Here is a 21,999-nt window from a genome sequence, read left to right as displayed (position 1 = left end):
AAGAATCGGGGTAAACAGGGAACAGTATTTGAAGTGGATAATGTCAAAAAAATCAAAATGGCATTTATAGCCTATTTGAAAACAATATCGAATGCGACATGGGATTCAAACAACAAATACATAGCTGTTTAATATCTGTCTATCGATACTTTCCTACCCCCAGAGAGTCCATATAACCATGTTACTACATAATACTTAAGCCATAAATTATTTTTGTATTCCAGACACCCTTGAAAAAGTGATTTTGGGCATGCCCCATCGTGGAAAATTGAACTTGTTGACTGGACTGCTGGGCTGTCCACCAAACAAGATCTTCATGAAATACCGAGGCCTCCCCGAGTTCTCCCGATCTACTAAAGTGATGGCGGATATTCCGAATCACTATAGTAAGTAACAGTCACTAATTATTCTACTTATAGATTCAGAGACTTGACATCCGAATATGTATTGCGCGGTTACTGTGACTATAAGAAGAAAAGACTTATGTAGGCAGCTCATTCATATTCTGTTAGACATCACCATTGAATATTTTTACCAAGAATGGTTTCTGCTTATTTCTCTGAAAAAGTTCCTTTGTTATTTATTTATTTATTCATTTTCGGGAAATCGACAGTTTACATTTAATCAGTTTGTACATAAGTATTATATAGCTAAAATAAAACCAATTATGGATTTCCTCCTTGTGACTTTACCTCTACTGAGACAGCATAATAGGGAATGAGTTATTTAAATTTGTGAGACAGGAATATGAATTAAAAAAATTATACAAAACAAGATTACATAAAACGAAAAATTTACAAAAAAATACATTTATAGCCATGGATAGAGGTCGTAGATATAATTCAAATCATAATATGATATACAGATATATAAACAATAGAGACATAAACATTATTCACAAACCATCAGAGAAATATTCTTTTATGGACATTGTGTATTTGGTAAGTTTGCAACTGAAAATATCAACCTTGGATAATACGCTATTGTAATTATTGCATAATCTGATCAGGCAAGAATTCTGCTTAGAGTTCGTTTTGCTTTGATCAACCCTGAACAGGACACAAGAGCGTGTTGAACGCGCAGGTACATTGAATGGAATCTTGTTTAGCAATAAAACTGTATTGCATTGTATCTACACCTTGTCTAGGTGACGAATGATCTGGTTAGTATATTAATCGGGTGTAATCTGTTGCGTGCTGGGTCAAGTCGGTTAAGAAAGTATTTTAGAATTTTAAACAAATTTGGTAGTCTTGAAGTTTTGACATTGATATGTGCAGGATCTGATTACTGTTGCTGACTACCCGTCGTTTTTGGTTTCATTCGAACTGAAGCCCTGATATCATTTGAGTTATTCTGAGATATTCGCTTGTATTTATTGATGTTGACATTACCAGAGATGTGCTTTATTTCAAATAAATCTATTTCAAATGGAAATGCAAAATGCAAAATGGGTATTTTCCATTTTGCATTTTAAATGCTTTTCTAAAAACCATTTTGCATTTTGCATTTTAATCTTTTGCACGCGGCCGTATCAACTGTTGTTACGGCAAAAAGTCTATACTCACACGCGGCCGTATCAACAGTTGATACGGAAACTTTGACGGCCGATATTCCAGCGCTCTTTCGTCATAAATGTATTTCTTGCTCGCTTGGACATTCGTAGAACTATCACGATGCTGACATCTACAAGTATTTCTCAAAAATAAAATTGTATTTCATAAAAAAAGATCCATAATCAAGTGCGCCTCTTCGCGCCTTTGAGTGCTTTAGTTCACAATTTTGTCAACGGATGGCGTTAGTACTAGTATGTTATCTGCGCTTGCGCGCGCCGAGTTGATCTGTGGAATCTGCGCCGATAACATTCTGTGTTCTGCTGTAATATTGAATTATTACGAAAAATTCAAATTAATTTGTTCACTTCAGAAATCATTTTTTTTTTTGATTTCTTGTGTTTCGTCTAGCAAATTCAATTTTACTGTATCCACGAGTGACCATATTGTGCCGATTGCGCGTATTTTTTAACATTTTACTGTGTTACAAAAGTGAGTTATTGACTTTACTATATACTTTATTAATTTAAATATATTTTGTTATATATATGTATTAGTTATATATTACTAAAGTGCGTGTTATTTTCGTGTTTTATATACTATTTCAAAATTTATTAGGAAACGTTCACAAGTTTTTAGTTTTTTAATTCATTTGATTTTTCGGATAAAAAATGGCCCATAGTTTGGAAGATGATGAAATTGAAAATATATTGAACGTTTTGGATTCTGATTATGAAATGTCCGAAGATGAATTTGAACCTTCGGAACTTTCAGATACAGAAACTCAAGCGAATGAGTCTGTAAGTGAAGAAGTGCTACACTCCTGGGTGTCTGGACCTCATATTCCAATAGTGCACGAATTTGATGATTTTCAATCCGGCGTTTCTGTACAATTTAACGAAAATTCAACAGAAAGTGATTTTTTTGAACATTTTTTAAATTGCTCGATTATGAATGAAATAGTTCGAGAAACAAACGACTACCATACTTTTCTTCTCATTTCAAAGGAATTTGGTGCGAAGTCACGAATTCATAAGTGGAAGGACACAAGTATTGAAGAAATGTATCTATTTTTTGCAATAACCATGCTTATGACAAGAAACGAACATTTGACTATTGAAGAGTATTGGAGTACAAATATATTTCTAAGTTCCCCTATTTTTGGCCAGATCATGAGTAGAGATCGATATCAATTGTTGTTGCAAAATTTACATTTCTGTGACTCAAATTCGCTTCCTATAGATCGTCTTTATAAAATAAGGTTAATTTTAAATCACACCCGAACACTATTTAAGGAGTCTGTGATACCTTATGAAGACCTATGTATAGATGAAAGTATCATTGTTTTCAAGGGTAGGCTAATTTTTAAGCAATATATTCCATCAAAACGACATCGCTTTGGAATCAAAATGTTTGTTTTGTGTGATGTGAAAACTGGATACATTCTAGATTTCATAATTTACTGCGGAGAAGGCACGGAAATTACAGATGAACAAAACTTGGGAATGACCGGCGCTGTTGTTACTACACTCCTAACTGATTATTTTGGCAAAGGGCACAATTTATGGTGTGACAATTGGTACTCAAGTCCAAATTTATTCAATTTTTTGCATTCGAAAAAAACAAATGCCTGTGGGACGGTAAAAAAGAACCGGAAGGAAATGCCAAAATTTATTAAACTGAAAAAAGGCGAAATTGAGTCAAAAAGCCGCGGTCCCCTTTTAGCATTAAAATGGTGTGATAAAAGGGATGTACACATGCTAACTACCTTGCACGATAACTCATTTAAGGAAACCAGTAAAATAAATCATCAAACTAAACAACCCATTCGCAAGCCCGCCTGTGTCATTGATTACAATAAATCTATGGGAGCTGTTGACAAAAGCGACATGATGCTGAACAGTTTATCCTGTATGAGGAAGACCATAAAATGGTATAAAAAAGTATTTTTTCACATACTTGACCTATATTTATTGAATTCATTTATTTTGTACACCCAAGTGACAGGTATAAAAAAATCTCTAGCAGATTTTCAATTGGCGGTTATTATGCAACTAGTTGAGAAATATAAACCAGAGATTTCTCAAATACCAGAGCCTAATACATCAGCCCACCTCAACCCGTTTCGGGTTTTGCCTAAATATGCCGCAAAGCATATGGCCGAATTGATTCCATCAACTGGCAAAATAAAAAAACCGCGTAGACGATGTCGTGTATGCCGATTGAAAAATAAAAAAATGCAGTTAACGAGATACGTATGTAAAGAATGTGGTGTGTCTTTATGTATCGAACCCTGTTTTAAAGTTTACCATAGTTCCAAAAAAATGTGACAGACAGAGATTCCTCTAAAGTGCTTAAAAAACAATATTTATTAAGTGATATAAAATTTATGTGTTATTTTTAAGTGTTGAGTTTAGAAAAGAGTTTGAGAAAAAGTTTTCAGAACTAAAAATGATAAGTGATCATGGTGTCCCACTTATGTCTATCAACGCAGTGGCCTAATTACACACACGGCGAGTGAATGGCGGGACCACATTCAAAAGATACGGTACGTCTTTGTATGAAATTTTATGTTTTTGTTTTTATAAACATCTAAGAGTGTTGACACACGAGGATTTGTTTTCATATTGTGGAGAATAATCTGTTCTGTCTATATAGTCCAATAAATAATGCCAGAATGCTATAATTTGACATTTAATTGCGTGCATAGGTATTTGAAAATATGTACCGCGTACGGGTATAGATAAAACGGAGCAAATTAACGCGTTCAAAAGGTTAAATGCTTTTCTCAATGCATTTTCCATTTTAAATGCTTTTTGCAACATTCTTCCTACTATCTCTACTCATCTTTTTTTCATAAGCCCCAAATATCAGTCGGTCCTCAACCTCGCTATGAGAGATAATTTCCATCTGTCAAGTTGCTCCCTGGTAGGAGCCCTAGCAATTGAGTGAAACCATTACAAAAAATACTGATTCAAATACTGAACATGGGGCCATGACGCTGTAATATTAAATGTTAGATATAGTTTCTATGTTTTTACGTTGGCAACATTAGTCCCGCGCAAATTATTTGTGGTTTCATAATCTGTAGTCGTGGTGTTTTTGGATTTACCATCATGTATAATGTTTGTTCTACATTGATGTCCATTATTAAATGACAAAATTATTTAATTTATTCTATTATTTTTTTAATTGTTTGACCTGAGAAACCATTTTGCGTTTTCAATGCATTTTGAAAATATGTATTTTGCATTTTGCATTTGAAATGCTTTTCTAAAAACCATTTTGCATTTTGCATTTTCAAATGGAAAAGTTTAGACCCATTTCCATTTTGCATTTCAAATGGTTTTGGGTACCCATTTTGCACATCTCTGGACATTACATACTAACAATAATTGTTTTTTTTCAGGTGTTTCGGAAAAGGTAGAGATCGACGGGAACAGCTTCACTATTTCGATGCTGAATAATCCATCACATCTTGAGGTGAGATACTGCAATTCAATTTTTTATAAGAAATCGACGTAAGGCTCATAACTGCACCTAGCATGTTTGAATGTGTCATCCTCAATTTAGGGTATATTGTCAGGGTGAAGAGAGTGGAGGGTGGTAGGAGATGGGAAAGAGGATCATTCGGAAGTAACTAGCAATTCAGATGTGGTCACTAAATACGACTAAAACCAGTACTTTTAAGATTTTGAACGACGATTCCCAGAGTATCTATCATACTTTTTTAACTCAAAGGAATTCAAGTCCATATAATTTATCTATATGTATGCTGTGAAGAGGGTATTTTTAAAGAAATAAATGCGTTATTAAACCTGGGTCTTAAAGAGATCCATGTTGTAGGAAGGAGAAAACTGCAAATTATCCAACAAGCACAAGAATTAATTTAAAAACGATCCATCTAAAGAGGAAAATGTGAGCCATGTTCGAATGTTCTGCATGCATTTTATGTATCTTCCGGCTGTGCACTAGTACCCAAGTGATCAATCACGCTAATACTTCTGAGCACCTTTCATTGAAATATCTTTAGAACAAGCACAGAATCCCCACCTTGTGTCTGTATTGAAAAGACAGCAACAGTAAACATACATAAGTAACAGGTTGAAACATTATGTAACATAAAGAACTAACTTCTTACTTTTTCAGGTGGTGAATCCGGTGTCAATGGGAAAAACACGCTCAAAGCAACAAGTGTTGCAAGAAGGAGACTATTCAAATGATCCGAATTCAAGACTCGGGGATAAAGTCTTGAACGTCCAGGTATGTTATCAAAGTATTTTTAATTATAGAAATCATATTTTTATTCCGGACCACATGCAGGGGTTATGCAATGCAATGTTATCCATATTGGCAAAGCGTACAGTAAAAATAACTTTATAAAATAAGGAATTAAGGAAATTAATCAACATTATACAAAAAGTTCAATTAAAAGAAAAAAAGATAGGTGAGATAAAAGTTTTACAATGAGAATAACAGAAATAAAGAGAAAAATACTAGTACATACATATTAACATTATAATATTGTCTTTTGGAGGTGTTGAAACTTCTATCTTCTTGTATTGGTTGTAAGTAACCTATCGTGACTCTTATTTAAACACTTCGGGATTTTAATAGCGTACATGGGGAGTTTGCGTTTTATGCCTGTTTTTGCATAAAAACCATCTTCTTTACCTGATGTGAATATTTAAATATGTAAGAGTGTTTTTAGATTATTTTAGACTAGCTGTACCCCTCCACGCGTTGCTGTGGCTCGATCTGTCTGTGTAGATAGAGAAACAGCAGCGCGTTTTGCTTTTACGTCCAAAAAAAGGCTGTTTTTAAAAAAAAAACATGTGTTTACCTGTCACAGGTTACATCTATATAATAAATGTACATAAAAATACATGTGTATTCTAATGCAACATTGTGCCAAAATTTCAAAGCAATCAGTGAAGAACTTTTGGAATTTTAAGATTTTGACCAAACGAACATTTACATTTTCATTTATATAAATAAAGATATATGGATAGATATTAAATGAAACACATGTCTAATACAATAACCTTTTCATAATCGTTTTGGCATAATACGTTTAATGTGTATATTTTTTTGTGTGGTTGTAATGAATTAACTTCCTATTAAAGTATGCAATGTTTTATTTTACAGTTGCACGGAGATGCTGCGTTTGCTGGTCAAGGAATAAACCAGGAATGCCTGATGATGGCACAAACTCCTAACTTTGATGTTGGAGGATCGATACATGTTATTATCAATAACCAGGTATGTATTTCTGATAACATAAAAAAAGTGGGGCTGAACTTAAAATAGCAGGAAAATGAATAGTACAAAATTGAAATTTTATTGCAATTCTAAATTTAAATCAAATTAATTGGGGACATACATAGTTATATATTTTTGAATTTATTCAAGCTCGATACATTAAGGACGGGTTGTTTCGGATAATTTGAACAATTCGTCAAATTTTAATGCTCATTTTCAGGTTCTGTAAAAGTCCTATTCAAGTTCTGTTATAATACCTATCATTATAGGCTACTTGCTTGACAGAACTGAAATAGTAACAGAACTTGAAAAAATCTTTCCCCGAACTTGAAAATTAACTTTGAAATTTGAAGAATTATTCAAATTCTCCGAAACAACCCGTCCTTAAAAGTGTTCCCAGGTGCTGACGAATATTGTTTATGGTTAAAGTAATAACAATTAAGACATTTAGTATAAAAATCTTCAGATTTCCTCGCAGAATGTTAAATTTAAATGTTATTCATATTTAAAAATAATAAGGTTTTGTTGAGATTTCCTATGGGAATTTTGGCATTCTTAAGTCATTTTTTCATAAAAGTTTTTTTTTTATATTTTATCGTAGCGCAGTCATTGAAAATCTTTGTATGTTTCCAAGTTGTGACTAAATAATTTTTCCAGATTGGCTTCACAACTCCTGGAGAGAGAGGTCGGTCCAGCAGATATTGCTCCGACCTCGCAAAGAGTATAAATGCGCCAGTTATACATGTAAATGCCGACCACCCAGAGGTAAGTTAAGGACCCATTTAAACTCGCTCAATTTATGTATATTTCTCAGTACCAAATGTCCAAACATTATACATCTTGCACACTCTAACCTAACCTAACCCGGAGTAACCCACACAAACTGAACCTTGTTTCTAATAACTAACCAAATCAAGCTATAACAGGGAGAACAGTTAGAGCCCATACCATTATTACCTCCTATGTTGTATAACTCCATTGAAATACTTGGAATGAGCTAGAACTAAATATACTTGACAAAACCTACTTGATTCTGTGCAAAGGAGAGAGGTCCGTCTGATTGACAATCCGTTGTTAACAGTTTTTCAATTCAATTCAATTCAATTTGTTTATTCCTTTAAAAACATTACAAAATTACATTTTATTTCGTTTTTAAGTATATTTGTAAAATGGTATTACATAATAGTTAGCGGTGTATAAACTATACCAGCATCAATAGAGCTTGCCTTTTAAAGGCAGCTTCACCGATGCTAAATATGTCGATATCCGAATTAATTCTGTTCAACAGCAAGACTGCTCTCCCCACCGGCATGACCATTGGCAAGTTAGTCCTGCAGGCCGGGAGATAAAACAGTCTATGCTGTCGGTGACGGAGATAACCATCAGGAACATAGAGACTAATACTCTCCATGATAGTCGGATTTACTAACCATCCACGAATCAGTTTGAAGAAGTGTGATACAATATGCACATCTCTTCTGACCCGTAGATGGTTCATACCGAGCATGCCCAAGAGAAAGTCAGTAGAATAGAGCCACGGGTAGTAGCCATACTCCCTCAGGTAGAGGAATCTCAGAAATTTCTTCTGCACTCTCTCCAACATGAGGGAATACTTCACCTGATGTGGGCTCCAAACCACCGACCCACTCTCAAGCCTACTCCTAACAGAGCGATTCGCATCTCCTATGCACAGGCGCAATTTAGGCATGCTAAGTCTGTTCAATAGGTATTTCAATTGAGCCTTCTCGAATAAGATAGCAGCCTTGAACCCCTGTGTACTGGTACACACATTCACAAAAAACAACGAACACGAGCGGAACACATAGTACGAGAGCCCACGACCAAAACCATGTCTCATAGCAATACGGCAAAAACCCTATAAAATCGTTAGATTGTATGATTCTGAACCCGACTAGGTGTGTAGTAACGGTCGAAAGTGTAGCAACTGCGTGGGAGGCCATTTCTGCTGTGTCAAAAAAAAAGACAATCGGTATTATAGCAATACGTCTGATAGTGAAAATGTACATAGATTTTATAATTGTATTACGAAAAAGTTTGTTTTCAGACATTTTGCGCGTAGCATATAGCCTGAGCGCATTTTTGAAAATGTCAACAAATTTAGCCGACCTGTATCATAGCAATACGGATAATTTTTTTTTTCAACTTTTCGTATTGCTGCCATGATTACCAAAAACCTATTTTCAGACACTTTAAGTGTAGCATATACTTTCAAAAACGAAAATAACGTTTCGGAGTCGCCTGGCCGACGAGAATATTTTGTAACTTTGAATAAACCGTTTTTTTTCAACTTCATCCCAGTTTCCTTTTGTGCGATTTATTTCAGTCCTTCAACTTCAATGTTACGGTTTCGGGTAAATTCTTTGTTAATTATCATCTAATAAATTCAGGGTCGCAACGTATTCATTGGTTTGTAACAGAAAATTCAAGATGCCTCAATACGATTTTTAAATGATATCTGAGAATCGAAAAGTTGTCTGATAGAGAAGGTGATACACTTAATTTGTCTGATATAAATTTTTTGCACATGTGGACAACTTATTTTATCATGTCCAACAATTTTCAGACATATTGCTATGATACCGATCGGTAAAATTTGTTAACATTTTCAAAACGGTCTCAAAATTTAATGCGTTCACATTTCCGTCTGAAAATTGTTTTGTTCGCATCAAATAACCAAAATTTACTAATAAAAAAGATTTTCAGACGTATTGCTATGAGACATTTTTTTTGTCTCATTTTTAATTTTTTTAAGTGATTTTACGGGTTTGCGCTACACCACTAACGTCTGAAAAATATGTTTCCGGTATCTCAGAACTATCATTCAACTACAGTCTGCAAATCAGACATATTGCTATGATGCAGTTCGGTAAAATTCTTTGACAATTTTGAAAATTCGGTCAGATCAAACGCTACGCGGAAAATGTCTGATATTGGTATTTTCGAGTTCAGGATAATCGTATCTATCGATTTGATGCGGTTTTGGCCGTATTGCTATGAGACAAAAATTTTGGTCGTGGGCTCTCGTACTAACACATTCACAGTTGATGTTTGCTTTGATTACCCGCATCTGTTTTTCCTCTTTAATATAATCCAGACCTCTTCGAGTGCCGCATTAATAAAGCCCTTTCTACAGCCCCGACTTTAACCCTCCTCACAAGGCTTTTTCCAACCGGGTGGCAATATAGTTCCCCTGTCTTTATACTGTACAGACGGGTGCGCTCTTGTGATATGTAAGATGTTTATTTTAAAAAATGATCCGTTAAAATTATCATTTGCTTTTGATTCCAGCTTATTGCAAAAGCCACTAGGATAGCCTTTGAGTACCAAAGAAAATTTAGGAAAGATATCTTCATTGACCTCAACTGCTTCAGACGGTGGGGCCACAATGAAGTGGACGATCCCACCTTCACTAATCCTCTCCTGTACAAGATAGTCAACGATAGAAGGTAAGTTATATTTTAAAAACAACAAATGCATTGACTATGAATACCAACCACCAACGATTTGTTCTGGAAAACAAATGAGAGGGAGAGTCTTGAGGGATTTATTAAAAAGAGAAAGTTGTTGATTTCCACCTCGCACTTAAGGTGATGCTATAAGTAATAATGCAAAATCATGTGTTTTTGGTTTGAAAATTTGGTCGCCTATAAATGTTTCAGATGCTTTAATTAAATACTGCGAGTAGAATACATCTTGGCCTTTGAAATAATCGAGTATTTTTTAGATAAGTCTTTTTATAAGCCTAGAAAAAAATATTGTAAAGGCCTATGAAAACTGCTTTAAAGTTCAAAATCTCCTACTTACGAATCCATTTTCGGTTATGATTTTATTGTATAATGTGGAAAATTAAGTTATTTATAAAATGATCGAAAAAAAATTGAATATTTATGCCTGAACATCCACAAAATAAAAGAAAAGGCACTTTTTGGCCATGTTTTTTTCTTGCATAAATCAAAACAGGCGGATGGTGTTAAGCGGGAATTTAAACCTTATCGCCATCTATGTAAGGGTTGTTATTGATAGCGGCTCAATTTAAAATATTACACGACGTAATACATCACCTTAAAAGCAAAAAATTGAAAACTAGCACTTAGTTTAACTTAATTAATACAAGAAACAACTACTTATGTCAGGGGAGATGGTTAAAGATGCACTAAAGTTCTTTTTTTTTTCAATCAAGGTTTAGTTTGAAGGTTAAGAAATAGCATAAATTATTAAAGTAACCTAAACTAAGAACCTAAAAACCGATTTTGTGCATGTTTACATCTCCCCCGACATTAATAGTTGTTTCCATTAGTTGAAATCAAGTGATAAAAAAATTTATTGCACACGAATTCGGCAACACCAGAGAAATTGTTGTTACTACATATAGATTGTCTCATTCATATTTGTGATTCGATGGATCCATCTGGATGGAAAGAGATAACGATCCAATAAACTTGACTAGCAATCTGCTGCTGTGAAAAATACCCATCTCGTATACAACACATTGAAAGGCAGCCTGGGTTTTCATATCCTCCTTATTCTCCGTCAATAGGTTAAGGTGCTCCCACAGGATTCAAAGGTGGGGCCTTAAGAGTCGACGATGTGTGAATGCGGTGCAAACCACCGAACGTGTGGTGAAAGAATGCCCGCCCTATTCATTCCCGGCAGGATTGAAAAGGCCCACAGGGTAACCCCTGACGCCCTAGACTGACTTGCAGACTTTTATGTTCCCCTCTGACTCCCCTATCACTAAGCGAAAGGAGAATACGAAATCAATGAATCATTTTTATTCTCAGGTCTGTTCCCGACCTGTACTCGGAGAAGCTGATAGAAGAAGGTGTTTGGAAGAAGGATGATGCTGACCAAGTTGTGACACAACACACAGAATGGCTGGCAGGAGAACTGAAAACCTTAGATAAATTTGAGCCGGACGTAAGAATCACTTTTTGTATTGCCTTTTTACTTACCCTACCTGTCATATTATTATAATAGTATTTTCTAATTCGGTTCCAATTTGACTTTCAGAAACCATATTACCAAGAGCAATGGGAAAATATAACACAAGCTCCAAGCGCCATAGAAACCTGGGACACAGGAGCTAGGATTGAAGAATTAGTTCTTGTTGGAACTAAGTCTGTGCAGTACCCTTCAGACTTTGTAAGAATTTTTTATATGAAATTTCGGATTTGTTTCTTTATATAATTCAGCATTTAAAAATATTTGGCAAACTAAGAAAAAAATCTTGAACATCATTAATATAATAACTCATTAATGTTTTTTTATAGGCTATCCACGGACATATTAAAAAATCACACATTACCTCCCGCATGAATAAGATTGCAGAAGGTAATAGCATTGACTGGTCAACCGCGGAAGCTATGGCGATTGGTAAAAAAAAAATATTTATTCCAACCGTTTAAAAATAATGGGGTAGCTTACATCTTCATAACACTTGTTTATAAACAAGTCAAATTCACGTGGAGTTGATTAATATTTTTGATATTAATTTTTTCCAGGCCTTGTAAATACTGCCAAATAAAAATTATTTCCATAGTTCAAACGTTTGAAATTCCGATATCCAATTTCTCTCTAAAATCTAATAGCACCTTCAGTATTTAAATTTAAATAAATTAAGTATAAGCAGAAAATGTTGTTTCGGTGGGAATGTGACGCTTTGGATTACTCGGCTACTAACCGCTAACATATTCGATGCTTGATGCCCATGTATGCAACATTTTTATTACAATTGTAACAGCCGCGTACGGGGCACGGTCGCTCCCAACCCAACTGCTATATCGTCTACTTGCAAGGGGTTAATAGTCTTGCCCTGAAAAGACTTGGAAGGTTATTTTGCTATTCCATTCATTTTAATTATGACATTTTTCCTTCTAGGCACGCTCCTTCTAGCTGGACACAATGTGCGTCTAAGCGGGGAGGATGTGGGAAGAGGAACTTTCTCCAACAGACACATCATGCTGGTGGATCAGGAATCTAACGACATCTACATTCCATTAAATGACATTGTGCCGGAACAAAAGGCGTTTTTGGAGGTTAGTAACATTCTAAAAATACCTGCCAATTAGGGTTGCCATAAGTGGCTAGGGTCTGATCAGGATAGGGTACATAAAAAACATTAAAAACTTGCCACACAAACTGAGTCACCGCATGCCGTCGGTCAGCCATCACTCCTCACCCCAGCCCCAGGGTCTTCTCCCTGGCGCGTGTGTCTACTAACTTGTGGTCAGCACAGCCGTGGATAATATTCGTTAGTAAATATTGTTGTTGCATTGTGCAGATTTAAATTGGGACTATAGGTTTTATCGGGATATTTTAGGTTTTGTCAGGATATTTTAGGTTTTGTTGGGGCATCGATGACAGTATCAGGATGTATATTTAACAATAATATATATTTTGCAACCCTATGCCAAGTATTCATAAAGATCAGGCCAAATTCAATAACTGTCAACTTAAATATACTGACTCATAAACGATTTTTAACTTGATTTTATGCTTTTTTACTTTTGTATTGTGTTAAAAAGTCACAACTTGTCAATAACAGAAACATATATATTTTTTTAATTTCTAAACTAAGGTTATGGTTGTGTGCTTCAAGACATTGTTTAGAGATTTAACCCTAGAAATGGCCATTATCGAGATCTCCATCCCAAAACGAATGCTCATTTAGGTGTGCATTTAGAATACATTTCAAAGTGTAAAAATTTTACCAAATGAATTATGTGTAGGACAGAGGAGGCTAACGTCCTCTGTATTATGCTACCAAAATCTCTCCGCTTCTCGAAACCTTACGGTTCCCTATACCTCGATACCCATCATGAAGGGGTAACTCTGTATACTACCGACATCTGTCGGATAAGTCCATAACCTCTATGATCCATCTATAAACCATCTATGTCTTCTAGCTCAGATCACAGTTGGTATCCGTCGTGAGAATCCAACTCAATCTGTTTGACTGCTAGTCGTGTTAGTGTCCAACCCATCTAAATATCTTATATCTTTCTTTCTTCCAGGTGGCCAACAGTATTCTTTCTGAAGAAGCAGTGTTAGGATTCGAGTACGGAATGGCAGCGGACCATCCCAATAACCTGATTATCTGGGAGTCGCAGTTTGGTGATTTCTTTAATGGCGCGCAGATCGTTATTGACACATATATTTCTTCTGGCGAAAGTAAGTACCCACAACCTTTACATTATTGGAGCGAATTGAATGCTTATGTTCTCATAAGAACACCATTAAAGTATCTATAGCTGTACACAAATAAAAATGATATCATAACTGCCACTGCTTGTTATATAATAATATCAAATAAGTTTCCAGGAGTCTTGAGTAATACACACTTATAATAATAATAATAATAATGAATGGATAATTTGTAAAGCGCCATTTTGTGAAAAATCACCTCAAGGGCGCTAGTAATAATATACACCATATTTCACCTAAGCAATATTAAATAGCGCAAGCAGAAAACTGGTGGATCTAGATCAATAGACAAAACATTTTTTTACTTTTTGTTTCGACCTGAGCATTTGGTTTTTTGTTTTTTTTTTCCATATAAAGGATTAAAGGTAAACATAACGTTCGTACTATACGCATTTTTAATTGAATTTGGATTGAATCACCAATACAATATTGTATTTGTACACCTTTCTTAAAATAATTGAGTTTTTATATTGACAGAACTATTTATTCATATTGATATTGCGTATGTACAGGCGCAAACAAATAATCAGACTTACCATTTTAAAGCATTTTGTTTTTTTTTATTCATTTCAAAAAAACTTTTACAGCAGATGCATTTTTTGTGTTATTTCACCCGCCATGCTAGGAATGCCCCTGTGTTATGGCGTGTAGTAAAATAATTTAATTGACATTATCTGCGAACGCGTAGATTATAATGTACCAACCATTTAACCTTAAAGAAACTTTTGTTGTATGTTTTGACGCAATTTAAATAGTAACCCCGTAGCAACTGATTTTTTTTTCTATTTGCCTTTAAAAATTCCAACTTTGAACTAGATTTGCTCGAAAACGAAAACTCAATTCAAAAAGTTATACCACAAAATCAAACTCCAAATTTGGTGCAGATTCACCAGTGTCCCGTTTGTACCACCAGTTTCCTGACTCCATGTACTGTGTAATAATATGTAAAATCAACTAAACTTTGGCTGAGACAATTTACTATTTTGACTCCTTTTAATTTCAATATTTTTTATTTTTCTCATAGCCAAATGGATGAAGAGCAATGGTCTGGTGATGCTGCTCCCGCACGGCTACGACGGGGCTGGCGCAGAACACTCCTCAAGCCGTATGGAGCGCTTCCTGCAGCTGACGGACAGCAAGGAGGACCAGCCCGATGGGGAGGACATCAACATGCAGGTGGTCAATGTGACGAAGCCTAGCCAGTACTTCCATTTACTGCGACGACAGGTAAAACAGCACTGCTTTATGCAGGACCTGACTATATGAAGTTTAGTTTAGTAACTAATCTCGTTTGTTCAGATATCCCTAGTTATATTTCTAAAAAATGTCCGGAAACTAGTAGTAGAAGCGGGAAACTGGTGGATCAACATCACATAAGAAACACAAAACACCTTTTTTTCAATCTGAGCATTTCGATTATTGAAAAAAAAAACTCTTTTAAATTTTTTTCAGCAACTTAAGGTTTAAATAAACTTTTGTATCTGGGTCTACGCTTAGACTAATTTTAAACCTCTGATATAAAACCCCTTGTTTTTCAAATTTGACCTAAAAAATTCAAACTTAAAAAAATGTTACACCACAAAGTTTGCTCCAAATGTGATGTAGATTTACCAGTTTCCAACTTGTACTATGAGTTTTCGGACATTGTGTATATATTATATTATTATACCTTCGTTTGTCCTAATCTATAATATCTAATTATGCAAAAAAAATATTTTTACAGATAATGCGTAATTATCGCAAACCATTGGTGATCATTTCTCCGAAAACCCTTCTTCGAATGTCTGAGGCTGCCTCTTCATTAAAGGACATGGGACCTGGAACTCACTTCATTCCAGTTATGGGTAAGTTCACCTCTCTCCCTTTTGAAGTTGGTACAAGATACCAATCTTGTAGAAATGAGAAAATACAGAGGACAGAAATCATTCTCGGCTGTTGAATACAGAAATGAGTCACAGAAACGACCTGTTCTCGTGTGGCAAATTCCAACCACGCACAAATGTTGAAGTATGTGCACTGTTGGTGAAGGGATCAACGACACTATTTCCTCGGAGCCCCTTCTATTGAAATACCAGCAGAACAGGGACAGCGTTTCCATCGCACATCTGTGCTCCAAAGACTTTAATCCGTTAAGGTGAATTTATTAAACGTACCGTCCGATTCTGCACAGAGTCAAATTGGTGGAACCTAAAACCTTGTTGAAAAAAATTCTTTTGAAGGCTTTTTTTCTAATTCTGCAATAACTATCAATTTTGTGTCATTAATTTATAATTTGTATTGTTGTCTTTCTCAGGTGATGAACTTGCTGAAGCCCCCAGAGTCAAAAAGGTCATTATCACAAGCGGGAAGCACTACTATGGGCTAGACCAGGAGAGAAGGAACAAACAGATCAGGGACGTGGCCATCCTTCGGCTGGAGTCTCTCTGCCCCTTTCCACTGGTTCACTTGCAGGCAGAGCTGGAGAAATACAAGAATGCTAAAAGTAAGCAGAATTTATTAAATCCTCTACTTTTGTGAACGGAACAGAACGGAAATTAATCGGCATTTTTTCTTGGCTCCATCAATAATAAAGTTGTAATACTTATTTCAGCTTATCCTTGAAGTTTATAAATTGAATATTCTGCTGCACATAACATTTTCATATTTCCCAATGAATATCGAAAACTATTGTGTGTAGGTTTTTGTTTAGAAGAAAATCAATTAAATTGAAGCAGTCTACAATTTATTGTTTCAGTGGACGATCATTAACTCTTGGTGAGCCGCTGCAAAATTTTCGCCATGATTCTATTTTCATGCAAAATGATGTTTTTGTAATTGAACCTTCTTACCAGATAATGTGTTTACATATTAATAAAAAATAATAATATTATATACCATATATAGTTTCCCCAGCTAGTTTTATTCAGAGAAATAATCTTTAAGGTATCCTTAAGGATAAGCTGGCATTGAAGTGAAATGACACTAAAATGCGCTATATAAATGCTATGTCATTATTATTATTAAGAGGTTAATCTATATTTTCTTTGTTCACAGCCTTTATTTGGAGTCAAGAAGAACCAAGGAACATGGGAGCCTGGTCTTTCGTAAAGCCTAGATTTGAAAATCTTGCCGGGAGAAAGGTAAATTATCAAACACATTCCATATAAAGATATTGCCACTAGAAATCAAATTCTAGCAGCGAAATATGAGCTCTGACCAAACAATGTAATGTATCCATTATTGGAACTTCTTAAAAACTAATGTTATACTGTTTATACAATTTAATATTAATCTAACCTAACCTTAAATAAGTTAATGATCGTGTTCTGGTATAAAAGAAAAGAGGTTTCAGATTTTAGACTTATTAGAGAAATCTTACCACTAAATATTAATACATATAAACTGCTTACTGTGGTTTAAATTCAATGAATTTATCTAGATTTTTCCGACCATCATACATTTTTTGTTTTTAAGAAAAAATAATAAATTCATTTTATTTCACAAAAATCGCTTACCTAAATTTGGGTGGCTATCGCACAAGGTCATTAGCAGTACTACCCATATTTAGGTAGCTATTTCTTAAGTGATTTCAATGTTCCAATGGTAAATTATTGTCCCAGAAATAATTTTATGTATTTAAATAATATTTAGGTTTCTGATTACTTTAATTATCATGAAGCAATTTGGTAATGAAAAATAATTTGGTGCTCGTTTTAACAGTTATCTAATGTGTGTAATTTTAACATTTCAGTTGGTTTACTGTGGCAGAGAAGTAGCTGCTTGTCCTGCTGTCGGAGTATCAAGTTGGCACAGAGAGGAGGCCCAAGAAGTCATCGAGGCCCCATTCAAGATTCTATAAAAACATCATCAATATCAGTAATCAGGATCTTGACACAACAATGTGGTTTTAATGTCTTACATAAGTAAGATGCTACACCTGTATTACCACATTACTGTCAACATTTTGTGGACTACCTATACAACAAGATAAAAAAATATATATATTTATATATATAAATTTGTAAAATATTCCCACAAAAACTCAACGGTTTTTTTATTAGCTATTGTAGAATAGCATTATACCTACCTCTAATAATGAACGAAAGGTTGTCATTTTAATTAATTTATTTATGGAGCGGAGAGGTTTACATGTAGTTCCCGTGAGCACTTAGGCCATAGGCTCATTGTGCTACCTCCCATTTTACCTCAGTCCTTTAACTGTCACCCGGTCTCTTTTATAAAGTTCACCAGGGTTGTCATTGGATATGTGACTATGTCTTCCTGTTCCACAATGTGTCTTCCCAGGTCTTGTCTCTCCTCTCCAATCCCCCTTGGTTCCCTGAAGGCCCCACAAGGGTAGAGATCCTCATCTCTCCACTCCCCTTTGGTTCCCTGAAGGCCCCACAAGGGAAGAGTTCACGTTGGTGGCCTCATCTCTCCTATGCACTCCTTCTTCCCTAAAAGTCCCACGAGGGAAGAGGGTGACATCTCTCCACAGGCCGTCATCCTACTGGGTCGGTAACGGCAAAGAACCGGCAAAAGCCGGAGACTTTGCACTAAAAAGTCCCACAATGGCTGGGCAGCAAACTGTAGTGAACTTTACCTATCTGTGCAGGGTCTTCGGTTTTTGTCAACTCCTTACATTACATTCCTTACCGTTACATTACGGGATGACGAGCTCAGTTTTGATAGGATTACAAGATATTATAGTCAGCATGAATCAATTGTTTATAGATAACTGAATATTAGAGCTAGCTGGCTATCTCTGTTTGTAAAATATTTTATTATTAAAGAAAATGCTTTTATTTTTTAATTAGTAAGTCACAATTACTATTTACTAGCTGATGTTCCCGGCTTTGCCCGGGCACTATGCAGAGTTTTACAAAAAAAGATTTAAATTAAAATTATCCTTTCAATTATTTAGTTGATTACCTTTTCTAAAATTGGTACAGTTTTAAACATTGTTGAATATGTATACACTTTGTTTTATGTTCTTGTAACTAATTGGCTTAATTTAATTTTTCCTTTGTTTTTTTTAGAAATGTATGTATATAATTAATTTTATTATAAGTTGTACATAGATTTCTTCTTCATCACAATATTTGTAAAATACCCCAGAGAGTATATTTTTTTTATTATTTATTGAATACCTGCATGTTAATTTGTTGCGGTAATATTTTTTGTAAATTAAAATTAACCACGTTTTATATAATTTTGAAAAAATACAATTTTTTTAATCATTCAATCAGATGTTTTATTGAAAACCCCTCAACTATGAAAAAAACATATTGCATTTTTAATGTAAGAAAGTATTACAATATGTAATACAAATCAGGACGTATTGAGTGCAGGTCCGGCCCTTTGCTGGAGCAATTGGAGCAGACCGCTCCGAGCGTCGACTTGCCTAGGCACCAGGAAGTCAAGTAGCGGAGGTCCTGATAAACATCTCATGATACACCCAACATAGCGCCCAGGCGCCATTTGGCTCAGGGCCGCCCCTAATTGTTTGTATCTTGAAAGTTCCAGGCATCCTGGGGTTAAAGAGCTTGTCGTTATACCATTAAATAAATGAGTATTTATTGACTGTTCTAATCTTTTCCTATGAAGCAATAAAATGTTTGGGTGACATCTGAAGCTGCAAAAAATCTTAAAATATAAGCTCTAGCATCATGAATCTTGCAAAGATGTTTCTTTTCAGAATTTCTATGCCGCTAATTTCACGTAATTTCATTATACGCTATGGAGTTTAAAAATATCCACTTATCTGTAAAATTTTAATATTTTTCAAATGTTGAATAATAGGAAAAACATATTTTGAAATAGACATAAACATCGTGTTTTTATGGGAACGGAGTGTTCAAACTCTGGCGAAACCGGGAAGTAACTAAGTACCTATTTAATAGTAGGGTAGACTGGGTACGGTTGAATCAAAGCGAATATCTCGCGAACCGTTTGTGATGAGGTGAGGGGTACAAGGGGAAAACGAAGTGGGCGACAAGTCGAAACACGAATTCTAGTAATGCATCGCTCTTCGCCCGCTGTGCTTGTGTATAGGAGTTTTTTGACGAAAAAGTAAGTGTTTTTGTTCCTACACTTTTGCTATTATTGTGGTTTTGATCAAAGTTTAGTGTTTTTAGAGTATTAAGAGTTTTGTATCGTTTTAATTGAAGTTTGTAGAATATGAAAGTTTGATTAGTTTTTATTCAAATTTATTATCATTCTTACTGTGAACAGTTTTATACCTAGAAGGGGGTTTGGGGACAGTTGAAACATGTTTTGTGGTTCGGTTGAAACAGTTTATTTATTTAATTCGCTTGATTCTTAGATGTCAAGGGTACGCCAAAGGAAGTCAATGAGAGGAGTGCTACTGTCTTGTTTGTATGTCAGAATTTTCAGAAAGCAGACCAAGGGAAAAATGGATACAATGCACACAATGTCTTAGTTATGTATACCACATTTGTAATTCCGATTGATTTCGTAAGCACTTAATTATTTTTTGTTAGAATATTGATTTCTATAGAAATAATAGTTTTTAGCTTTTTCATAACCTATTTTATACCTAGCTGAAGGGCTAATTTAAGGGCAACATATGTTATTACGAGGTGTAAAACGTTATTAGATGATTAATAAAACTTGTATTTTTGCATTATTTGCATGTGTTTCAATCGATCCCAAGCACGGTTTCAACCGACCCCGGCATGGGGATGGTTGAAACTTTTTTTTTTCAATTTAATTTTACATATAAAATACAATGCAGCGATCTCAAACAAAATTGCCCATTAAAAGACAGATGAACGGTCTTTTATTGAATATAATTCCTAATTGAATTGAATATAATAACTAATCCCGGATCTATGGACGATAAACGCTAAAATGTTTCAATCGTACCCAGTTTCCCTACCTAATTAATTATAAACTGGGTAGGTACTTCGACAACCGTAATACGTAGGTAGATACATATAGTTACTTATGTACCATTTGTAATCAGTCAAACAGTTATGCGTTGATATACAATACACTCAAAATTTGCAACTTTGCATATTATTCAGTGCAGTTTCGTGACAGGCACAAAATTAGATCAATAGTTTAATCCGTAGTCAAAGCGATTATATGGTTACAGAAAGTTTGTTTACTCGTTGTCATGCTTACAGAAGTCATATTATTATTTTTCTCATTAGAAAACACAAGTCTCAAATTTAGCATAATATCCGAAACAATCTACTCCGTTAAATTATTGACAGTTCTTCGTGAAAATGGCGGGAAAGGGCAAGAAAAAGAAGAACTCGATTGCAAATGGCGGCGGCGACAAGAAAAAGGCTAAGAAAGCGGCGGGAAAACCCAAGAGAAGCGGGAAATCGAAAAACAGGTGCAATGTCGACATTTTTACTGAAGCCGCGATGGACAACGCTTATTACGTCTGCCATAACATCCAAGATTTGTTGAAGATCAGAGGATTTCCGTGGCCAGATGCGCAAAAGAAGAAGAAGAAGGGAAAGAAGTAACCATTTTGCCAACCTTTTGCTACTTTCATGTCAATTAATTTAAATTAAAAATATCAGAAATCGTTGGATTTACCGTAGGAAAATTCGAAAGATTTAGATGAAAATTAGTTAATATAACAAATACCTATTTTGTTATCTTTTCGGTAGAAAAAATGATTTTCATAGGTTTAACTAGAAATAGCATGAAATGTGTGGCTTCAGAAATATAATGTAAATCGTAATTGTCTTTTTTCTTTGGAAATAATAGTCCCCTCCTAAAAAAACTATCATAATCGAAATAAAGGTTTCCCATATATTTCTCGAATTATATTTCAATTGAATTACGAAGATCTCCAGCAGAGCGGTAAGGTCCTCGACTATGAATTTAGAAATTTTAGGTTAGAAACTCATTGACCGAAAATAAAAAAAATAAAAATGTACCAATGTTGGTTTCAAATTTAATTTATATTTTTGCAGTAATTTGCACCTTCATATACAGAGTG

The 21,999-nt window shown here is 34.8% G+C and overlaps 2 protein-coding genes across 2 annotated transcripts in view; both read left to right on the top strand.

Moving 5' to 3' along the window:
- Positions 1-19,211, top strand: part of LOC149418042 (putative 2-oxoadipate dehydrogenase complex component E1 homolog) — a 29,841-nt gene extending 10,630 nt beyond the window's left edge. Inside the window, exons 5-20 of the mRNA XM_089639627.1 lie at positions 225-386; positions 4,960-5,033; positions 5,700-5,813; positions 6,699-6,812; positions 7,470-7,577; positions 10,122-10,279; positions 11,615-11,750; positions 11,844-11,975; positions 12,104-12,206; positions 12,711-12,868; positions 13,847-14,003; positions 15,061-15,263; positions 15,760-15,880; positions 16,330-16,518; positions 17,070-17,155; positions 17,767-19,211. Of these exons, the coding sequence (XP_089495753.1) occupies positions 225-386; positions 4,960-5,033; positions 5,700-5,813; positions 6,699-6,812; positions 7,470-7,577; positions 10,122-10,279; positions 11,615-11,750; positions 11,844-11,975; positions 12,104-12,206; positions 12,711-12,868; positions 13,847-14,003; positions 15,061-15,263; positions 15,760-15,880; positions 16,330-16,518; positions 17,070-17,155; positions 17,767-17,874 (2,123 nt within the window). The 3' untranslated portion in view covers positions 17,875-19,211. The remainder of the gene's footprint in view (positions 1-224; positions 387-4,959; positions 5,034-5,699; positions 5,814-6,698; positions 6,813-7,469; positions 7,578-10,121; positions 10,280-11,614; positions 11,751-11,843; positions 11,976-12,103; positions 12,207-12,710; positions 12,869-13,846; positions 14,004-15,060; positions 15,264-15,759; positions 15,881-16,329; positions 16,519-17,069; positions 17,156-17,766) is intronic.
- Positions 19,212-21,148: 1,937 nt separating this feature from the next.
- On the top strand, positions 21,149-21,608 carry LOC149418041 (small lysine-rich protein 1). Its single transcript, XM_089639296.1, has one exon. It carries the CDS (start codon positions 21,269-21,271, stop codon positions 21,515-21,517), a length of 249 nt encoding a protein of 82 aa, XP_089495422.1. The 5' UTR covers positions 21,149-21,268; the 3' UTR covers positions 21,518-21,608.
- Positions 21,609-21,999: the final 391 nt, after the last annotated feature.

Source organism: Hesperophylax consimilis, chromosome 14, assembly GCF_061612785.1.
Source record: "Hesperophylax consimilis isolate HC1 chromosome 14, BYU_Hcon_1.0, whole genome shotgun sequence".
Classification (NCBI taxonomy): Eukaryota; Metazoa; Arthropoda; class Insecta; order Trichoptera; family Limnephilidae; genus Hesperophylax; species Hesperophylax consimilis.
Note: the sequence above shows the minus strand (reverse complement) of the source record. Positions and strands in the feature narration are given on the sequence as shown.

Excerpts from the sequence above, each read along its gene's own strand:
- LOC149418041 (XM_089639296.1), top strand. The coding sequence starts at position 21,269 with ATGGCGGGAAAGGGCAAGAAAAAGAAGAACTCGATTGCAAATGGCGGC.